The following is a 22147-nucleotide window of genomic DNA, read 5'->3' on the forward strand; positions in this document are numbered from 1 at the left end:
GAAAATCGAAGTTCAAGCAGGAATAAAACAATTCTTCACATGTGAATGCCTTCAACTGTGAATTCCCATAGAAAGCTTATGAAACGAAGGGGTCTGTATGGTCCCTTATAGGTTTTATGAAGCCTTGATAAGCAGAATTCATTAAACTTCAAATGTACTGATCATAAACTGACTGAGATAAAAAAAAATAATGATTAATTGTGATTTTCAAAGTACAAATCATGTTTTGTGTTGTTATGCTACCTATTTCCATAATAAATAAAATTATTAGACTTCAGCTTCTGAACCAACTGAAGGCTATGGTACAGATGATAGGTTAATATATAGCCTTGTAGGCTAATACCAGCGTGTGCATCTTAAGAACCGCGCAGTTTACCAAATTTATTCTTGTCAGTTGTCAGGAAAGCTGGATTTCATTTTTAATTGGATTTCACTTAAACTGACTTCGCCTAATAGCCAATGTGATAAAGTCTACTAAAACTCGTTTTTAATGTTGTAACTAGCATTTCTTGACTGTATTTATGATTGTCTACTTTGCTAAGAAATGCATACCGCAACTAATATTTTAATAACGCTATTTATAGTCAATAAGCTATGTCGCCACTTTATTAAAATAAGATGTTAATTCTGCGTGAACAATTTTTAAATGCGTAATTAATCAACAAGACATTTCAATAAATCAAAAATAAAATATTCGGTGTGTTCATGCGATTGTCCGAGATTAAACAGACTCGATTATGAATTCGGCGTGTTTATGACACGGCGCGCGGTGTACGCGAGCGTTTAGATCTCCGCGCGGATGTGACATTTCAGAGAGGAGTGCGACCGCCATTTTGAGCTTTACCTCAACTGAACATCAGAAACCACGGGAGCGGTGTGAGAGAGAGAGAGAGCGAGAGCGAGCGAGAGAGAGAGAGGGGGGCTCTGGCCGTGACCGGGCGAAAGATTTTTACTGAGAACATATTTGAGATGCGACTTCTCGTTAAATCTAGGCGTTAGGATTAAATATTAGCTTCATATATGATAACGTCGATGTAAAGCGCGAGCATCATTGTCACTTTAAACTTCTAAATTAGTGCGAATTCAAATAAGACTCGGGTTTGAATGGATAGCTTTTTTCTCCGCTCCCCCCCAGAAGAGGGACAATCGGAGGAGCAGATGGACTGGAAATATTGCAGGGAAAGTTGTATCTAAACATTTATTGGAATCGCATGAGCCGCAGAACCTCTTCTTTACTACAAACACTTTTGCTAGCTAAGGCTAACTAGCACCAGCTAGCGATAAACAGGGTATTTGTTTTCCCTGGCTGCAGGTTGTTGTAAGTTGAATTTCCCTCACTTAACCGCCTGCCATACCGTGTGGAAAGCCGGTTTTAGTACATCGGGCCTCCCTTATTTTGGAGCCCAAGTCATCGACTACCGTTAGTGTTAGCAACCCACCAAAGCGCCGAGATTGGGCGAATAGCGAGCAAATACGTCCGCGTTTCTCTGCCTGCTCCCCCACCGGCCTCCCTTCCTCAATCCCCGGCGCCGACAGCAGAAAGGGCCGAGGTCGTGTTAGTGCAGGCCCAGCCGCAAAGGCTCGACCTGTATACACCACCTCCGCATCCTCCAGCTCCCCACCACCAGCTCCCCCGGACCCCTGTCCCTACGGAACCGACGCCAGACAAGGTCGAGGGCCACAAAGACGACAAGCGTAATCATATCGCCACCATCGCAAACATGAACCACCATCACACTCAGCAACAGCAGCAGAAAGCCGGCGAGCAGCAGCTCAGCGAGCCCGAGGATATGGAGATGGAAGGTAGCTCATGTTATGTTGACTGTTAGTCAGGCCTCCTGCAGAAACACTTACGATTATGTCATGTTTTCACCACCACACAGAGAGACCACCATTTACTGTTTATTGTATTATTGTCGTACATAAGCAACATGTGATTTGCGTTATTACTGGGATGGTGGCTAGCTGGTCCGGCAAGCTAGGTTAACTTTATTAGCAAGTCACTTTGTCGCATGTTTTGACCTCGTTAGCGCTAGCAGGCTAAATCAGGTGAGTTAGCAAGCTAGTTAGCTAAACGCTATCTGTCGGATTCTGTCTGGCAAGCAAAACGATGTTTCGGAGAGCGATCTAAACTGAATTCAGACACATCTGATTACAGCTTGATGGCTATAGTTAATGCGTTGACAATATTAACCGGCTAGCTAGTGAAGGTAGTTATAATAAAAGCGTTTGATGAAAGCATCCCGATTCATTTGACAGCTAATAGTCTAGCTGGTTTGCTTAGTTAGCTGTGTGGCTAGCATTAGTCATTGTACCGCATTTACGTTAACGTGGTACAAATTGACAGCAAATATAAGGGAATTTGGTTTGAGTTTTGTCTATTGTGTAATTATTGCTTAAAATAGCTTAAACGTAACCAGTTTAGGTAACACAAAGCTACTAGATAAGTACCTTATCTAACTAACCTTTAATATTACCTTGGACTGGTTTTAGCAGTTTTTAGAAGCAGGTCAATGCTGCCAGCTTACCCAGACATCTCAATGTTAATCGTATTTCACATTTCAAAATGCAATCAAAATTGAACAGACAGAATAGTAAGTTATTAACGTTAACATCAGGAAGTGAAATAGTTTTTGCTAAACTGATAGCCAACATATACTACAAATTGTAGTTTGAGGTCTAGACAGACTTACAAGCTGTATGGGTATATAAAAAGATTTCAGTCTGCAACGCTAAAAGAGTTACTTCGCAATCATTGATCTATGCTTGACGGTTAGCTATTTGGATAAATGGATAGCTATCTAATAATTCTTAACTAGCCTGTTAGCTAGATTTGATGCAAAAGATCTATTTCATTGAATGTAATTCTGCATGGCAGGTTAATCTCTATGATCACTGTCATGCAGCGAATATGAGTAAAGTAGCTAGCTATCGTAGCTAACTAACGCTTGCGGACATCTCGTTGATTATTGATAATTTGCTGAAGTTGCCAAACTTTGGTTAGCCGTGTATCCTAGCGATAGCTAGCTTGGATAGCTAACATCGTACTTTAGCACTAGCCATTTGTTCTTCCCCAAAGCTTATGCATTGTCACTTTAAAACGTAACGCCTCAGTTTTATAAACACAGTTCGATTGTCTTTTATATGTGGTTTGTGACCGTATTACAAGGAAGCCCTCATCGTGTGAATTGGATCTAGTTAGATAGCGCCAGTGTATATTGCCGACACTGACCATACCATCCGCAGAGGAAGCCTGCTAGCTTGAGCGGGGGGTGGATCTGATGTTTTTATTTCAAGATGGTGGACTGGAGTCTTCTGGCTGTCTAGTGTTTTGCAGTGATCCGTATGCGCAAGGCCCGCTTGCGTATGTTTGTTTATGTTTTAGGGACAACACAAGCTGTCACATGATGACGCAGTGAAGTAGCTAATTCAGGATACCGTCGTAATTTGTTATTTAATAAAGTTGTAGCAATCACTGAAGAATAATGTGACATGTATGGTAGATGGATTAAATAGATGATGAATGTTAGTTAGCTAGCTAGCTACCTAGCTACTTGGATTGACTGCTATTGCAAATCATGAGTGAAGGACTAATCAAACAAATCAAGCTCCAACAATGTTAACATATGTCTCGGGAATGTTCTTATTTCATGAACGAAGTTAAGGGCCTTTGACGGCGTATTTGCAATTAAATAAAGAGTGTGATGTGTGTTAGCTAACGCTAGCCAGCATGCTAATGATCAGTCTGCGTCAAGGCCCTCGTGCGGCTCTCCGACACAGCGCGCGGATCTGCTGCTTCATCGTATGCTGTCGTGTGAACTCGCCATTTTTAATAGTTACATGTCTCCGTCTGAATTGTACTGCAGCAAGAATTCATCTCTTGTAGTTCTTGTGTTCTCCACTTTTAATACAACTAATACGTCCGTGTAATTACTGAATTTCGATTGGCCGCCTGAGTTTTGCCTGAGGTTCGCTAAGCCACATGAGGGGGGCGTTTCTGCCGGCTATGGCTGTGTTAGTCTAGCGAGGATCAACGTTTGCCCGCTGTCACACAGCCTTGTGTCCGGCGTAAAACTGTGCACCACCTAAGCGTTGAGAATATGTGTAGGTTTCGTGTTACACTCATTCCTCTAAACACGCATCATGTTACCAGTTAGCTTTATTTGAAACAATCATTCGCGTTAATTGATCAAACACGGATACTTTTACAGGAAAACTTACAACATTTATACATATTGTAAATTGTCTCTTTGTTAATCTTTTTGATTAATTCTGTCTCGACTATGTCCTCACGTCTTGGAAAAGTGGGTCTCTTTCTGTCCCAGTCCTTAGGTCTTTGCTGTTCTTTAAATAAACCACTAACAATTCTATTGGCTTTGCACTTACTTCGTCTACCTGCCCTCATTTTTGTCATTGTTTTGCCAGGTCATAACAAAAAAAGCAGAAATAAGCATCTTTATAGTGTATTGCTGAAACATGATTCTCAAGTTGCCATTTTCTTTTCTCTTTTTTTAAAGAGTGCTTTTGAAGAGATGGCCATTAACATTTAGAAGATATTGATATGATTTTGTATTTTTCTAAAGCTGAGTGTTTCCCTTATTATCATAGTGTGGGTTTTTGCTGAAATGTCAGTTAGCCTAAAATGAAAAGTGTATATAGGCTCAAGTTCTATATACTTTCTTGCTCTTAAAAGCCTACTGTAATTTGCAGATTGATCTCTTTACTTTTCACAAACAGTTATCATGTTTTTGAATTTATTTACTATAAGAACATGTTTTATGAAAGGCTGTCTCATGGTAGGAAAAAGTTAAGTATAGAAAGCTTTTTGTCATGCGGCATGACAAATCTTTCCTCTCTTGTTTTCCTTAGCTGGTGACACAGACGATCCCCCAAGAATCCCCCCCAATCCTGTCATCAATGGTAATGTGGCGATGGCAGATGGGCATAACAACACAGAGGAAGACATGGAAGATGGTAAGGACAGTATCTGGTGAAGCTCCAGTAAATTTCCTCCATCACTGCACAAACTGAAGCTTTGGTTTTGTATAGTACGGAGTTCAAATCAATTGCACATTAGGCTGTCTTGTATATGAGATGTAAACTGTAAACCTTTTTTGTGCAAAAGATACAAGCTGGCGTTCAGAGGCGACCTTCCGCTTTGTGGTGGAGCGTTTTAGCAGACTGAGTGAGTCTGTGCTCAGCCCGTCGTGTTTCGTGAGGAACCTCCCCTGGAAGATAATGGTTATGCCCCGCTTCTACCCGGACCGGCCCCACCAGAAGAGTGTGGGTTTCTTCCTGCAGTGCAATGCAGAGTCCGACTCCACGTAAGCAGTCGCTATCCTCCACTCGCTCATTATTCTTGTTACCGTTTAGCTCTCATGAAAGCCTTGTTTACGCTTCCAATCACAGCCTGTCGGTGGCTCTAGGACCTCCCTTTCTTTTTTTCTTTTTTTTTTGCATTGTTCTGGGGATGTAACAGTGATGTGTGGCCCATAATCAAGTTGGTTATTATGGAATCAGTGCTTTCTGTTTTGTGCATTAAAATGGTATACCAAGATGGGTAAAAGTTTAATTCGAAATGTATTAAATTAATGGATGGAACACAACCTTGAATTTTTTTTATCATGGACTAACAATGAGGATTATTAAAGGTTGTTTTTTGAATTATTTAAAATTATGGTAGCTTAAAGGTGCGTAACTGTCATCCAGCTAACTGGTCAGTTTCTCCTTGTTCTTAGGTCATGGTCCTGTCATGCTCAAGCCATGCTGAAAATCATCAACTACAAAGACGAGGAGAAGGCATTCAGCCGCCGCATCAGTCACCTGTTCTTCCACAAGGAAAATGACTGGGGTTTCTCCAACTTCATGTCATGGAGTGTAAGTTCTCCCGCTGCCTTATAAGTGCTCTTTTAAGTGTTCACACTAGACCCAGTTTTCCAAATTATCTTGACTAGCCATAGTCATACCACAGCCTCTTTTCTGTGTGGAAGCCATCGGGGTTTGTCCAAAAGGTTGTTTTTTAAGTCCATAATGTGTGTGTGTGTGGGGGGGGGGGGGGCTTTTCTAGGATGTGACTGATCCGGAGAGGGGCTTCGTGGAGGACGATAAGGTCACGTTTGAGGTTTATGTTCAGGCTGATGCCCCTCATGGTGTGGCGTGAGTGAACTCCTCAATTACCTGCTCTGAGTGTAAAATGTATTTTAGCCATTATGAGTTGTTTAAGGGGCAGATTAGCTACATAAGAGCTTTTTTACAGTTTAGCTACATATTATTTTTCTTATAATTCCAGCTGGGATTCGAAGAAGCATACTGGTTATGTAGGCTTAAAGAACCAAGGCGCTACATGCTATATGAACAGCCTTCTACAAACACTCTTCTTTACCAACCAGCTGCGGCGGGTGAGGATTGCGCTTTGAGTCAGTGCTGGCAGACACACTCGCTGTTCTTGCTTGTGCTACGGGAACCGCTCATCTTTGTCTGCCACCTGGTTCAGTCCTGTTTTTCTGTGCTGTTTCCTTGTAGGCAGTGTACATGATGCCTACAGAGGGCGATGACTCTTCCAAAAGTGTTCCCCTCGCTCTGCAGCGAGTCTTCTACGAACTCCAGCACAGTGATAAGCCTGTTGGCACAAAGAAGTTGACCAAGTCTTTTGGGTAGGGACCTTTTCGGAATGCTATGCTACTCAGAGAGAGTATGCAAATTCTTAAAGCGGATACACTTTTTAAAGACTCTGTATGTAGTTGTATGGCAGTTGTGTGTGTTTTTTCTTCTATTTGGAAAAAATATGACATGGGTGTTTTGGGAGATTGTCCTATCGACATTTTAATGTCCTGTTTTATTTTTCAAATAGCATTCATACTCAGACTGAGTGCAAAATGGTATCTAATTCCCATGTCAATGCATAGGTGGGAGACTCTTGATAGCTTCATGCAACATGACGTGCAAGAGCTGTGCAGAGTGGTGAGTTCCATTGCTGTGGCTTTCTGGGGCATTTTTATCCTGACATCAAAACCCCTTCCCTCACACTGCCATTGAGAACCTGAGCACACCGTGCTTGTGCTTCAATTGCAGCTGCTAGACAACGTTGAGAACAAGATGAAGGGAACTTGCGTAGAAGGCACGATCCCGAAGCTCTTCAGGGGAAAGATGGTGGTGAGTTGGCTGAGCCTCACCAGTCTCTCCTATGCTTTCGGTTAATCTGGCAGGACTAATGAGTGGGCAACTTGCTGTTTCTTTTGTAGTCCTACATCCAGTGTAAGCATGTGGATTATAGGTCTGAACGAATAGAGGATTACTACGACATCCAGCTCAGCATAAAAGGAAAGAAAAACAGTGAGTACTCATTTTAAATGTGTGGGACCGTGGCATTTTGATCCCGAGACGCGAGCACCGTGCTGGCTGCTAGTACTGGACATAAATGCATGTTGATTTCCCTGAAGTTTGGCTACCAAGTCGGACAGCTCTGAGAGTCAGATGGCCGCAAACCTTTTGCAAATGCGGCTGTACGTTGTTTGTCTCCTACTTGTACCATTCAGAACAGCACAGTAGTTTATTATTCTGACTCATAAATGCTTGGGATTCTTGGAATTATAAGTTGCGTTCTTTACTTCATGCATCTGGTGACATGTACCATGTCGTTGAAATGCCCCATGTGTGTCTTCTCTCCTGCTGCAGTCTTTGAGTCGTTCAAAGATTACGTGGCCGTGGAGCAGCTGGATGGGGACAACAAGTATGATGCGGGGGAGCATGGCCTACAGGTACAGCTCTCGTGCTCTGACTCACCAGAGCAGTGTGCACACACACCCCTCCTTGCCACGGTAGCTTTAATGGAGCCCCATTCTTCTGTGTTCCAGGAAGCTGAGAAGGGTGTGAAGTTCCTGACCTTCCCACCCATCCTGCACTTACAGCTCATGAGGTTCATGTACGACCCACAGACTGACCAAAACATAAAGATCAACGACAGGTAACTTTACACAGTGTGGTGCAGTTTAGACAAGGGGAAAAGGAATTGCAATGGTTATGACACAAGTAGGTTGATTCTGTTGACCTGGGTGAAACCTTGTGGTCAGTGACGCCTGTATCGGCTATTTAAACTTACAGTTGGTGGCCAGTATTGGGGTCTTTCATTGGATGATGCAAGCTTAGATCAAACCTGCCCTTTGTTGACATAATGGACTAATGTTCTGTACACAGATAATACCCACATGTGTGTTGAACATTTGAGCTCTTTTTCATGTGGTATGAGTCAAATTCCATGGTTTATTGTTGGTGAACATCACGCAGAGAGCAATGCTCAGCTTAAAATAGGCGCATGGCTGACTCATCGTCACGTGCCTGGTGACTGAGTGTTGAAATACCTGTGTCACTGATGGCCTAGGCCTCCCCAGCTTTAATGTGAGCTCCCTTTTGATCTGGTTTCATGCTGGGGGCTGCTTCATGGATGCCCAATGCCTTGCCCGCAGGTTCGAGTTCCCCGAGCAGTTACCTCTGGATGAGTTCCTGCAGAAGCCAGACGTGAAGGACCCGGCCAACTACATCCTGCACGCGGTGCTGGTGCACAGCGGAGACAACCACGGAGGCCACTATGTCGTCTATCTAAACCCCAAAGGAGACGGCAAAGTGAGTGTCACGGAGCCAATAGTGAGAACCATTTTCCTTATTTTGGGAGTCAAAATCCATGGTGTTTGTTGAATAATAAATGGATGCACAGTTTATAAAAGTGTGTAATTTTTTATTTGATCTAATGTTACTGATGATAACAAATGCTATTTTTCAATGCTAACGAGTGACGGTGTTTAAAAGCAGTGCATGTATATTTAGTTCAGATTGGTGACATTAATTTGTCTTAAACATCTCCATTTCCTCATTTTCCCTTAAGTGGTGCAAATTTGATGATGACGTAGTTTCCCGATGCACTAAAGAGGAGGCCATTGAGCATAACTACGGTGGCCATGATGACGACCTGTCTGTACGCCACTGCACTAATGCGTACATGCTGGTGTACATCCGCGAGTCCAAGCTCAGTGAGTCACTCCCGCTGTCAAGCATTTCTCTCTAGGCTGCTGGGCCTGTCGCCTGGTGGCCGTGGGGCTGTGGCCCTAGAACAGCTGCTGGTCAGCACCGAGCAGATTTTTTTCACGCAGCCAACCGAGTCCCACAACACTGAGCTCTGAGCTTTGAGCTTTGAAGGCAGGGGTCTGGCTGAACAGGATGGCTCTTGAACACTTCAGCCCAAGTCTGCTTAAGTGGCTGTCCGATGCCATGTGTCTGGCTGAGAAGTGCTTCAAACATTGTACACTAAAGAACTGCAGCATTAGCCTTGCTGATTTAAAATGTCTCGCATCAAAAAGCTGCAAAAAAGATAATGTAACAGTTATATAACACGTCATTTTATCATGGTTGATTCCACACCACGTAGATGTAGGGGAGACACTGGTGTTTGTGTGCACAGTTGTCCATAATAAAAGCTGTGGTGCATTTGCATAGGTGAGGTACTGCAGCCGGTCACAGACATGGACATTCCCCATCAGCTGGTGGAGCGGCTGCAGGAGGAGAAGAGGGTGGAGGCACAGAAACGGAAGGAACGGCAGGAGGCTCACCTTTACATGCAAGTGCAGGTACGGTGCACACACTGCTCTCTCTCTCATTCATACATTCTCTCACGCACGCGTGCACACACACTCTCTCTCTCTCTCTCTCTCTCTCTCTCTCTCTCTCTCTCTCTCTCTCTCTCTTTATTTATTTATTTATTTATTTATTTATTTATATATATATATATATATATATATATATATATATATATATATATATATATATATTACACACATTTTTAAAATTATATATATGACTTGTATTCCATCATCAGCATAGCTCCTGCCCCAGAGCCCTTTTCCTGTCTCATTTATTTAACAAAACCCATTTCCATGGATACTGCCAGGTTTATAGTACCTCCTCATTAGTCTTGCACAAGGCGCTGAGAGAACGGAGTGTGGTATGCAAGTGTGATGTGATTCTGCCTTTTATGGTTGAAGATGGTGACGGAGGACCAGTTCTGTGGGCACCAGGGCAATGACATGTATGATGAGGAGAAAGTGAAGTACACAGTATTCAAGGTTCTGAAGAGCTCCACCCTGGCCGAATTTGTTCAGAACCTCTCGCAGACCATGGTAAGCTCCTCCGCAGGATGTTGTCCTGGACGTTCAGTCAGCATCGTTCTCAAAGTGCAGCAGTGCAGTATGGAGGAGCGAGGGGTTTCCCCATGTTTGCCCTGACTGCCTGAATGGAGGTGCTGAGGGTAACGTTGATTTTGTGCAGGGCTTCCCACAGGACCAGATGCGCCTGTGGCCCATGCAGGCGCGGAGTAACGGCACCAAGCGTCCGGCCATGCTGGACTACGAAGCCGATTGCAACAAGTCCGTAAGTGACACCCCCACCCCACACAAGGACGCTAGCGGCACGTAGGCCGCTGTGTGTGGGGGTTTTGTTCCCCCCCCCCGTGTAACTGATTCATGTTTTTGGGCCGTCATTCATGCCGATGATGGGCTTTGCTCTGCTCTCGCCAGATGATCGACTTAAGTGACAACGAGAATCCATGGACAATATTTCTGGAAACGGTAGATCCAGAAATGGCCGCCAGCGGTGCAACATTACCCAAGTTCGACAAAGACCGTGAGTTTGACTCCCCTGTAAAGCTAAAGCCAATGGAAGTATTATTCCTTGGGCTTCAAACTTGTGGAACTGTAGTGCTCAAACGACTTCCAGTTTAATGCTACAATCCAGTGTAATGCTATGATCACTTCCATTTTCCTTTGCAGATGATGTTATGTTGTTCTTGAAGATGTATGACCCAAAAACCAGAAGCTTAAATTATTGTGGACATATCTACACCCCTATATCCTGCAAAATACGTAAGTACCTTAACTAACCCATTAACAGACCCGTCAATAACATTGACATGAGTGGTTAAGTTGAGTTAATGTGCAAAGCTGATGGACTTATGTTTCTTGTAAGCAGGAGACCTGCTTCCCATCATGTGTGAAAGAGCAGGGTTTCAGCAGGGAACTAGTCTTATCCTCTATGAGGCAAGTTTCTCACATCACTTGCTTTCCCCAGAAGTCCCTTACTGGGTCTGGAAACCCACTAACATCACAGAGCGAGTGCTGCGAATCTGACTTATGACTCATGTTCACTGTAGGAAGTTAAACCGAATTTAACGGAGCGGATACAGGACTATGATGTCTCTCTGGACAAAGCTCTGGACGAGCTAATGGATGGAGACATAATAGTGTTCCAGAAGTAAGGGCTCCCCCCAGTGTGCTTTCAGACTTGCTTTTCATTTAGAGACAGAGCGAGGAAATAACCCTTGATTTCTCTAGGGACGACTCGGAGAATGATGCAAGCGAGCTGCCAACTGCAAAGGACTACTTCAGAGACCTGTACCACCGCGTGGACGTCATCTTCTGTGACAAAACCATCCACAACGACCCGGGTTTCGTTGTGACGCTTTCGAACAGAATGAACTACTTCCAGGTCAGCTGTCATAATCAGTAACACAGATCGGTATCGGCCACCTCCCCTCCTCACACCCAACCACCAACACTCTAATCTCGTAATTTTTCTAGGTGGCAAAGACTGTTGCACAGAGGTTAAACACTGACCCCATGCTCTTGCAGTTCTTCAAGTCCCAGGGGTACGTATGATTGCTCTCAGCTGGAGTTACCCTTTCCCGGGCCTGTGGCACTGCTCTTTAACCTGCCTTCCCTCGGCCTGCTCCTCAGGTACAGAGATGGCCCAGGCAACCCGCTCAGGCACAACTACGAGGGCACTCTGCGAGACCTGCTGCAGTTCTTTAAGCCCCGACAGCCCAAGAAGCTCTACTACCAGCAGGTGAGGGGACTCCATCACATCTGAGAGGGCTGCGATAATGAAGCATCCTGATGGCTTTTCTTTACTCGTTAAATATACATTTTCACAGTACAAAAGAAAAAAAATTTATTTAAATGAAATACTTGTCAGTCAATAAATATAGAAATTCAAGGTGGAAACATCAGTAAACGGCAGAGCAGTATACCTTGAGTCCAGTACTCGGCACCCCTCATGGGAACCTGAGCCCTTCTGCATGACTTTGCCTCAGATCCCCTGATTTATTCATGTTTTCACTCACCTCCCACAGCTCAAGATGAAGATCACCGACTTTGAGAACAGGAGGAGCTTCAAGTCAATATGGCTCAACAGCCAGTTTCGGGAGGAGGTAAAAAAGAAGAAGGAAAAGAACAAGTTTTATAATCAATCCACAGAGGCTTTTTTCCCCTGTGTGTGTGTGTGTGTGTGTGTGTGTGTGTTTGTACGGCATTTGGTTGTTCAGAAGTATCTTTTGCTCTCTCCTCTTGATGTGGCTTAGCATGGATATTGGTTTTCATGATGTCAGTGTACAGCTTCACTCCTCGAGGGTCGACGCAGGTATTCCCTGCGCCAACCCACTCTGACTCACTTCCTGAGGGGATGGCTTATTTATGAGCTGTGCTGAAGCAGGCAAAGCACCAAAGCTACACTGTGACATGGCCTTCCATGACTGAAGCTGGAGCAGTCTGATCCAAGCTTTGTCGCTTACTTTTTGTGTCTGACCTCCCAACCAGGAGATCACACTATACCCAGACAAGCACGGCTGTGTTCGAGACCTCCTGGAGGAATGTCAAAAGGCCGTGGAGCTCTCCGACAAAGGCTCAGAGAAGCTCAGGTAAGACCATTTGGTTGCTGAATCTTGGATCACTAGATTAGATTAATTCTGCTTTGTGCTAGTGTGTTCCACAGATTTTGCTTTTATATTGGTTCTGATTTGAGCCGCATTTGGGGGGGGTGATGCTTGTGACTTTCTAATGTATTCAGGGTCCTCAGACACTCAGTCTCTGATTATCCTCTTGATGTTGCTTCCATGCTCTTCCTAAACCTTTTGTTGGACTATGCTTTTACACACACATGTCTCGACATCTCTCCTGCAGGCTCTTAGAAATTGTAAGCTACAAAATTATCGGGGTTCACCAAGAGGATGAGTTGCTAGAATGTTTATCTCCTGCAGCCAGTCGAACATTCAGAATAGAGGTAAAAGCATAACTGTGCCATTCCTCCAACTTCCTCTTTTTATGTACAAATAAAGAATTGTTATCCTATGAAATGCTCTGTAAATAAATAGTTTTGCCAAGCTGTTTTTTCCCCTTTTGTATCTGGAGGCTGTTCTGTGAAGTGATGGGTCTTGCATGAAATGCTTCGTTTTGTGTGTTTAGGAAATCCCCCTTGACCAGGTCGACCTGGATAAGGAAAATGAGATGCTGATTCCAGTTGCACATTTCCACAAGGAGGTCTTCGGGACTTTTGGAATTCCGTTCTTGCTAAAGATCCGCCAGGTGTGTGAGGGCTGTGGGTAGCGCACGCGTGTGGGTGTGCGTGTGTGGTGTTCAGAGGCTGTGGGTTTGTCGGTCAGGAGTGTGTAACGCTAACCTGCTGCTGTGCCGCTCCAGGCGGAGCCCTTCAGAGAGGTGATGAGGAGGATCCAGAGCATGCTGGACATCCAGGAGAAGGAGTTTGAGAAGGTACCCAAAGCACTGAAGGACGATGCCGTTAATGACAAATAGAGCTCTGACTTCGTCCCTGAATTGAGCTGTGCATGCTTTTCATTCATTTGTTTGGTTTTGCTCTTTTAAGAAGTGGATCTTTCTGCACTTTATGATAACATTGTAACGTCTTATTTGATTTATCATTTTGTAGTTCAAATTTGCAATTGTGATGATGGGCCGGCATCAGTACATCAATGAAGATGACTACGAAGTGAATCTGAAGGACTTTGAGCCACAGCCAGGTATGTATGGGTGGTGCGAGCTCGGTCACATGGCATTCGAGTGGCGCTCTCTGTGTTGCTGAGCCTCCTTGCTGCTTCTGGCAGTCAGGATCTACTTGTGCAGCTGGTAACGACATATACAAATGGTGTCACGCAAGTCACTTGTGAGAGTGAGTGTATATGTGCATCGCCAAGCTTTGGTGCACCTAGTGGTCTAAATCTAGACCCTCCAGTTTTTAGGCTGTATGTCCAGGGTTTGGCTGGATGCCTTGGTTTTTACTTCATTTTTGTCTGTTTGTTTGCAATGTTCTCCCAGATTGTAGGGGCTTCAACAAACAGGACAATCATATTGGTCTGTACCCTCCCACTGGCAATTTTAGGCCAATCAAAAGTCAGGCAAAGTCGAATACAAAGTACACCTGGAAGACACATTAGGGGTCAGTGCAATGGTATAGGAGGGTTTAGCTTGTTGAAAACCCTAGCTAAACCAGTAGGGCCCAGTTGCTGTGGCAGCTCTGCTGTCACTCTAGCTATGCTGCCCCTGGAGAAGCAGCTCAGTAAAGGTCGTCCCTGCAGCACACCTTGCACAGGAAGAATGGAGTTGTAAGCTTGCTGTGGCCTGCGTTTACAAAACGAACAAGAGTGGGAATGGAGGAGCAGCTACTTCTAACCCAAGTGATTACTTTCATAGAAATGTAAAACAAAAAGCAAGGAAAAAAGCACTCTTCAAGCTTGATGAATGTAGGTCACTGGTGCTAAAAAATCTTGTGTAGGTAGCTGTTCTCTCTCTCTCGCATGAGTGAAAGAGAGAATTTCCTTAGTTTTGTTTCCTTGTCCCCAGGGAACATGTCCCACCCGAGACCTTGGTTAGGTCTTGACCACTTCAACAAGGCTCCAAAGAGAGGACGCTACACATACCTGGAAAAGGCGATCAAGATCCACAACTGACGAGCACTCCCTCTTAACCGACCATACTAAAGACTTTAACCAAACGTCTTGTGTGCACCACTCTTGCCACCTGTTGTCTGGGTACACAGGCCCCATGTATGAAATCTTCAGCAAAGCGGAGTGTTCGCTCATGTTTTTCCCTTTTGAAGCTCTTCGATTTGGCTTCTCTGTTGACTGCCTGTTTTGTCTGGAAGAATGAATTGGATTTTATTAAATGGGGGTTACAGTACGACCTTCTAGACAGTGGGGTTTTTTTGTTTGTTTTGTTTTTTTTTCTTTTAATTTTGTTTTTAAAAGAATTGTTACAGCAAGAAAGCTGCTGCATAGTGAGGGGGACAGATGGAAGTTGTTCTGCCATTTGCAAATAAATTAAAGGATTTCCATCCTTTCAACAAAACCCCCACAGATGGCTAAAGCTTGCTAGTTGCCCTGAAGTGGTTGCGTTTTCTTGTCCCTTAGTGCAACTAGGCAATTTTCATGTTTACACAATTCTTTCTCACCTAGTTTGGTCGGAGGAATTCAGTTTCTCTTTTTTTCTGGAAATCTTGTATAATAAAGCTCCACGGCATATGTTTTAAAAAGAAACGAGAAAAGAAATAGTTTGTCTGTACTTCATCTTGCACGTCAGCACTTAATAGCAAAGGTTTTACATTTCTCAGCACTGTTAAATGTAATCTTTGGTTGGGCCTCCCCCTGCATCCTCTCTCCCTCCGCACTCCTTCGGGCTCATCTGGCACTTTGCTGTAGTATCATTCTGGTGGGAGGGGAGTGGAAGGCGCTCCAGATTGGCTGTAATGTGCATTAGCAGGAAGCTGCAGACATTTGGTAGACTGGTTCAGGACATGGTGAAACCAGCATTAAATGAACCAACAACACATTTCTTTTCTCTTTTTTTTTTTCTTTCTTTTTTGTAAGCACAGGAGGAGTACCCCTAGTGCATAGTTGGCTTTGTAAAGACAACATTTAAAATTGTATATTTAAAGAATGGACATGTAAAATTAAAGACACTTTGTTGGGTACAGATCAGATGTTCATATTCATTGTGTGTAGTTTTATTTTGGACACTGACTTTAAGTTTTATTTTGGTCTTTATTTCTTCCTTAACTACTTGCAACAGTTTGTCTTGTTTAAGTCCAGTACAAAATGACCTGCCGATCACCTTTTTGATTTTTTTTTTTTTTTTCCCGGTCTAATTCCTCCGTGTAGCAGCAGTGTACGACAACTATTCCTGTATATTGCCTTTTTGCTGAAAATGTATGTTGAATAAAATTTTCTATAAAAGCTACAATTATCAGTTGAACATTTCACTCCAGAAGCAGCATCCTGATTGGTTGTGAAAGTGCTGCAGTGGGCACCTGTTGTGCTGCTACAGCTTGCAGAATGCATATTCACTTTGTCCAAAATGTCTCTAAATAGAATGCTTGCTGTTTCAGATGATAAATAGGAAGTATTAAAAGATGGGTCAATGATGAGATATTAAAAGCCCATAGCCCACATAAGATGAAAACTGATCACTTCGTAGTCATTGAACAAATTATGCTCTATAAATGTCATGTTTAAAATGGATTTAGTACAGTACCTAGGTGTCAATATAACGACTGTCATAATGTGAAGATTGGAAAAACTGACAGACAAGTCATTCTGTAACAGGAATCCATAAATGAATATAAATGCCATGGTAGGTCTAGTCATCAATAATAATGTATACATGGTAGCAGAAATCTAAACTTAACATATTTCTATATAGATTTATGTACAAATCCCAGAGATTTCCTATAACCTAATTCCTTATGTTTTTAAAGAACATTTTCATGTGCAATACCTGTGCTTAGACTAGCGGCAATATTTTTATATAATGAATAAAAGGAATGACAGCTAATGGCCAGCCTTGGTACTTATGTGCCAGCCAGTTTAAATAAGACAAATTTCAGCGTCAAAGGTGGTCTGATTATTTTTGTATTGTTCTCTTACCAGGGTTGACCATTAATATGACCTCAAATGTAGTGAACAGCCCAATGCAAAAGAACCCCCACTTTCCCCTCAAACCCTTCAGCAGGGTTTGCACAAACCCAGTAGTGAAGGGTGAAAGTGCAGCACGGTTTGGCGATTTCCCCACTGTAACCTAGCTGATGAATCCAATAAGGTGTGTTTGGACACGGAAATCAGCAAATTGTGCTGCACTATGTCCCCTCCAGGATCGAATTTGGGCACTTTTGTTGTAGCTCAAAATAGGTCAGCATAATCTTAATATTGGGCTTTCAGAGCCTGATACAGACAAGATTAAAGCAAGTGAAAGCAAAGGGCTCTTCTAATGCCAGCGTTGCAACCAATTAGTAAGCCAATTACGTTGATGTTACATTCTGTAATGTTCCTATTTGTTGTCTCGAAAAAGTCCATAAGCTCACTGTAATACCCCACGATCAAAAAAAAGGCGGTGGTCTGACTGCAACTGTGGCATTTTCGCTATCTGAGCACGACGGCGTTCGGAAACAGGAGGCGGCAAAAAGCTCAGGGAGGATGTCGCGGTCAGCAGCAGCGCTTTTTATCCACGTGGATGATCCGACCGCATTTGGGGCACGTGTGATAAGCGTCTTTGAAGAACTTTACGAAGAATGGTATCAGACAGCAGCCGAGTATGAACCTAAAAGGCACAAGAAAACCAAACTGTTTTGATCCAGCTTTTAAAAGTCACAGGCGTGTATTCCGTTTGATGGGTGATTTTTCTCTTACCCGCAACAAATGAAAAGCAGGCACATGAGCCAGGCGTAGGCGCCCACTTTGTAGGTGACCTGGGTCAGCACCTGCTCCCGACAATCCGTGCACGTGGCCATTGCCGGAGAGCGACCCAGTTGCGTGTCATAACTCACGTACTTGTTCTTGGCATTGTCTGCTGAGGAAACCTGAACTACAAGAGCAAGTAATAACAAATTCAGACCATTCTTATATCATCACCGGTAAACGCGACGGTATTTGTTGTTGACTGGACACGTCAGAACATTATTTATCCCCGTGGTGGGACTCTTTAACCTACCGCTTGAGTTGTGAGTCCTCAGTTGGAACTGATCATCGTTGGAGTTAGCCGGGTTGAAAGGCGTGTGCACCTTATAGACTTTCACACTGTCCCCTTTTTCGTCAACTATGAATACAAAAGACGCTCATGAAAACCATGTGGGATGAGCAGATACACGTTCACCCGCATTGAGTTCTCCTTAGCGAAAGAGGTTTAATTCCATGGCCACCCTTATGTGTCCATATGGAGTACCCGCCCTCGGAGGTCCTGGCGTGGTCTTGATATGGGATGAAGGCGATTGTGGTGTTTTAGGGTTTTACCTGGTACGATATAGGGTGGCGGATCCTTTGCTCCTGAACTCATTCTTCCTCAGGATATGACACTAGAAGGGAACGGTTGAGACTGGCTATTTACTCAGATTTATGATCTATGCCATACATGTTTTCTTGTAGTGTCCGTGACTCGTATGGGGCCTATCTGCGAGGCTATCATTAAAAACGTCTACGATAAAGTAACATGCTCATCAAGTTGCCATGTTACAGTAGTAGGCTGTAGGCATCTCCAGCATGTCGGAGGTGGGTAACGGATCATATGGCTAAGCTGTAGAGCACCTGCTTTTTGTTGTCACTAGATGGCAGGCGAGCATTAGATGTCTCTTATCCAGTTGATCTCAAGAGAAGTCGGTCTTGTGTGGTGTATTTATGTCCTAATGCCCACATCCCATTTAGATCACAAAGAGCTTGGTAATTACTTACAAACTTAACAGTTTGGTTAAAAAATACTAGGCTGGACAGTGCAGGAGTGTACTACAGTACTCCGTTTGGTGTACATTATTTTAGGTTGAATAGTCACTGACTAATTCTTCTGTGCCAAAGGAATTCGGAAAAGCCCGAAGATCTGTCAAGATCTGTAAAAGGGCAGGTAGTGAACGCCTTTGATGACGGGCAGAAACAAAAATTCACTGATCTAACCTTTTATAGTACAGGTGTGAACCAGAAGCTAAGCGTGGAATGTCGTTCTGTGGCATGTTTGGCTAGTCTAGATCTTCAGTAAAAACACTTATATGTCTGATTTCATATTACAATCCTTCCTGTGAAGAGTTGTTCAACTATATGTTTGAATGTGTTATTTTTTGTATTATGAAGCTATATTGCAATATCTTTATTATTCATATGAAACATCATGTGACTAAAGCTTTTGTTCTCATTAAATCTTATTTTGGCCAGCATTGTTTTTAATTAAGTAATGATCAAATTGGTTGGTTGAAAATTTGGATAAATTTGTTATTTTAAATCTATCACTTGTCCAGTGGTCTACTTTGAACACAGACCTGCTCTAAAAAGTCTAGCCATTGAGTATATGGGTTTGAGCAAGTTTCAGAAACTAGCTACAAGTATATTGCTGAATCATAGTCCATGGGTCGTGGATGCTGTATGGGGAATAAAATTGTGGAATAGAACTTCCAGTTTGTATGGGGAATTCATATAAAGTTGTATGAATACTTGATCCTAATTAATAAATGGGCTTCAGCACATCTTAAGTCATTCTGGGATTGGCATTGGGCCATATGTAGAAGGGTACACTCATAGGAATGCGGATATTCCCACTCATGAATGAAGCATCTGTTCTGTTGTTGTACCTTATTATCATGTTACCCTTTTAGCAAGTGACACTGTGTCCTGATGAGTGTTTCTGTCGAGTAATCCCCCTGTGCAGGTACTGTTTGAATTATGTTTGTTTTTTAATTTCAGATATTTCTTTTACCAAATTGGTGCTCCTTTTGCAGATGTAAAATACATTCTATGGCTAATGTATATTGGCAATTATTACCAATGGATATTTTGTTAAATGACATTAACAAGAAACAAACATAGATCTCATTTTAAAGTCTAATTCTCTTTTGCTTAATATTTTTCATGATTTTGTTTGATATTTTGGTCAAAGTTAAATGTACAGAAATTAAAAATGCAATTAATACCTACATTTAATACCTATATAAGCTTTGCTCAAAAACATACTTTAAATGTAATCTTTAAAACACCTGATAAGAGAAAAATAAAATTTATAATAAACATATAATTTAATATACATCATAAACTCCTGATTAACGTTATCATTCCAGTCTAAGAAGTGACATCGGACTGCAAAAATTAACGTCAAACTGATTAGTCAGTGACTAATAAAATTACTATCTATTATGACTTGATGTCTATTAAAGTGGAGCAACTTGATTCAGAACCCACCAATATATAAAGTGTGTAATCTAGAACAACAATAAGAAGCAAGTTGTGCTAGTGAGCCATCAACAGCCAAGCCCAGAAGTAATTGTCAGTAAAAACTGCTTTTGGTATGAGTAGAATCAACCCAGACACTCCTATAAACATTTATACTAAACTTGCATACTAAGTTTACTAAATTCTAGATGGCATATTAAAACCATCTTCAAATTTCACCAGTATAAATTAAGATTAGCGGGAAAAGTGTTGTGTCTCCTACAGGGTGAAACCGCTTAACTGAAGTGTAACACACACCAAACTCACTTTGTCACCTAGTGAGAAAACAAATCTACTCACTGCTGCTGAATTATTGACCTGTCAGAGAACACAAACTCCCTGCTGTCTTTCTTGCCATTAAGCACTAGAAGACGTGGAAAATCTCGGTCTTATCTCTCGATCTTAAATCGGGAAGAAAACAGCACACTGGGTGAGGTTCTCTTACCTTGCTGTGCTGGAGCTGCTGTCTGTCGTGCTGGTGTTGGCGGTCTGACTGGTATCATGCTAGGCAGTTATGCTCAGTTTTTCTTGGCCTTGCCACCACTCCTCCCAGCTCCCTGAATATGTATTTACATATTCAGCCGTCTCTGATGAATATGCATTAGACAGGGCTGGAAAGTGTGGTCAGCCCTAAAGTGCCAGTGTTTTTGTTCTTTGAAGAGCTTTCTGAACCTGTTTCTTTGGCAACAATGCACCCTTACAGGTCGTAAATCTGCACATTTTATTAGTTGCTGAAATTGACTGAACAGTTATTCAAGACATTAAGGAAATATGTGTTTATTTTAAGAATAAAGTTGTTTTTATGTAATTGCAGATTTATTGTTGTAATGATATTCAGCTTTTTTCACTTATTTCAAATTTCAAAATGCCATATGTGATTACCTGAATGAATAAGCAATTTGTGCTTTGAATCTTACTTGAACTAGGATTCACAGCTGAAAGGATCACACATATGTATGCATGCACACACACAAACATCTACAAGAAAATTTTGTTTAAACCTTTTGAAATACATTGTTAATTTCCCAAAACAGCTCAATATTTTTGAATTTACATAAGCATATCTCACATCTTCCATACCCACACATCTAGTTGTTGGTGATGTTCACTCAATAGCAGCACTGCACAGGAAAAGCCCGTTCATGATCTCTATCACATCCTTAAAGTGAGTGAGCAACATGAGGATTCCTTGTGGTTGCTTAAGTATCAGTGACCCCATCCTTCTTCTGCCACTGCCTGACTTGCTCGGGTCAGCCACACCCGGGAGGGGGGAAGGGTGTGTGGTGAGGGTGGTGGTGGATATGGGGTGTGTGTCTGTGTGCCAAGTCAGAGCTTAGGTTTGAGTCCATCAGCTGTGATCTTACAGCTGCCCAGCACTCGGTGTGCAGGTGACACACCCTTGCTGCTGCCGCCGAGCCTGCTGGGTGGCATTCCAGTGGCTGCGGCCAAACCCCTCTCTGTTTTAGCATTCCGTAAATGGGCTGCAGAGTTTCTACCCATCAGGTCCTGGAGCGCTTGCTTGCATAACAGATACAAATGGGCGTGGTCCAGCCCTCCCCTTTTAGTCAACCTTGATCAGTACAGCTCTAGAGCCAGGCTAAAGGCCTACTTTTTAAATTTAAGATAGGCACCTAATCAACATCTATCGCACTGCCCTATTTCTAATTAGTATTCCACACCAACTTCATTAACTCCACCTAACCACCCTGTTGCTCTCCATGCTGACCTCTCCTCACTTCTCCTGTTTCTGAATCGCAGGCAGCCTGACTAATTGTTAGTATTCACTGCACCTCTTTGCACATCAAAAGTATAAACTCATCCATGTTTACAAGCCTGAAATTCAAACAACACATAGATAAACATAGTCAAAACCGTTCTGTAAATTGACCACTGTATAAAGATGCACTGTTCAGAAATATATATTTATTTTTAAATTAATTTTTTAGATTAATTTTCAAATTTTATATTCAAAAAGGCAATTTAAAACACAGATTTTTTGTATATCCCAATGTATATTTAACCCAGCTTTATATTTAAACATGTTCTGTTTGAAGAAATCTAAATTGTTCTAACAATATTGCCTCT

General features: G+C 42.6%; 2 protein-coding genes across 5 annotated transcripts; one reads left to right on the forward strand and one right to left on the reverse strand.

Annotated features, from left to right (window-relative positions):
- The first annotated feature begins 847 nt into the window (after positions 1-847).
- Positions 848-16064, forward strand: usp7 (ubiquitin specific peptidase 7 (herpes virus-associated)). 3 transcript variants are annotated; one of them, XM_027002747.2, is made up of 31 exons: positions 848-1803; positions 4870-4974; positions 5126-5324; positions 5739-5877; positions 6068-6156; positions 6290-6398; positions 6523-6653; positions 6906-6960; positions 7072-7152; positions 7242-7332; positions 7675-7757; positions 7854-7963; positions 8463-8640; positions 8879-9023; positions 9487-9617; positions 10032-10166; positions 10315-10416; positions 10563-10668; positions 10815-10907; positions 11014-11081; positions 11195-11295; positions 11376-11529; positions 11622-11689; positions 11778-11886; positions 12173-12250; positions 12636-12736; positions 12999-13098; positions 13281-13400; positions 13515-13586; positions 13762-13852; positions 14673-16064. In XM_027002747.2, exons 1-31 carry the CDS (start codon positions 1722-1724, stop codon positions 14777-14779), a joined length of 3333 nt encoding a protein of 1110 aa, XP_026858548.1. In that variant the 5' UTR covers positions 848-1721; the 3' UTR covers positions 14780-16064. The 3 variants fall into 3 exon arrangements, with proteins under 3 accessions (XP_026858548.1, XP_026858550.1, XP_026858551.1); XM_027002749.2 differs by having other exon boundaries at positions 849-1803; positions 8463-8619; XM_027002750.2 differs by lacking the exon at positions 848-1803 and adding an exon at positions 3284-3364.
- On the reverse strand, positions 15947-20549 carry si:ch211-157c3.4 (LITAF-like zinc ribbon domain-containing protein). 2 transcript variants are annotated; one of them, XM_027002751.2, is made up of 5 exons: positions 20508-20549; positions 18110-18171; positions 17811-17915; positions 17510-17684; positions 15947-17420 (listed from the first exon to the last, which is right to left on the reverse strand). In XM_027002751.2, the coding sequence occupies exons 2-5, from the start codon at positions 18150-18152 to the stop codon at positions 17306-17308; spliced, it is 438 nt and encodes a 145-aa protein (XP_026858552.2). In that variant the 5' UTR covers positions 18153-18171; positions 20508-20549; the 3' UTR covers positions 15947-17305. The 2 variants fall into 2 exon arrangements, with proteins under 2 accessions (XP_026858552.2, XP_026858553.2); XM_027002752.2 differs by lacking the exon at positions 20508-20549 and having other exon boundaries at positions 18110-18196.
- Positions 20550-22147: the final 1598 nt, after the last annotated feature.

This window comes from Electrophorus electricus, chromosome 1 (genome assembly GCF_013358815.1).
Source record: "Electrophorus electricus isolate fEleEle1 chromosome 1, fEleEle1.pri, whole genome shotgun sequence".
Classification (NCBI taxonomy): Eukaryota; Metazoa; Chordata; class Actinopteri; order Gymnotiformes; family Gymnotidae; genus Electrophorus; species Electrophorus electricus.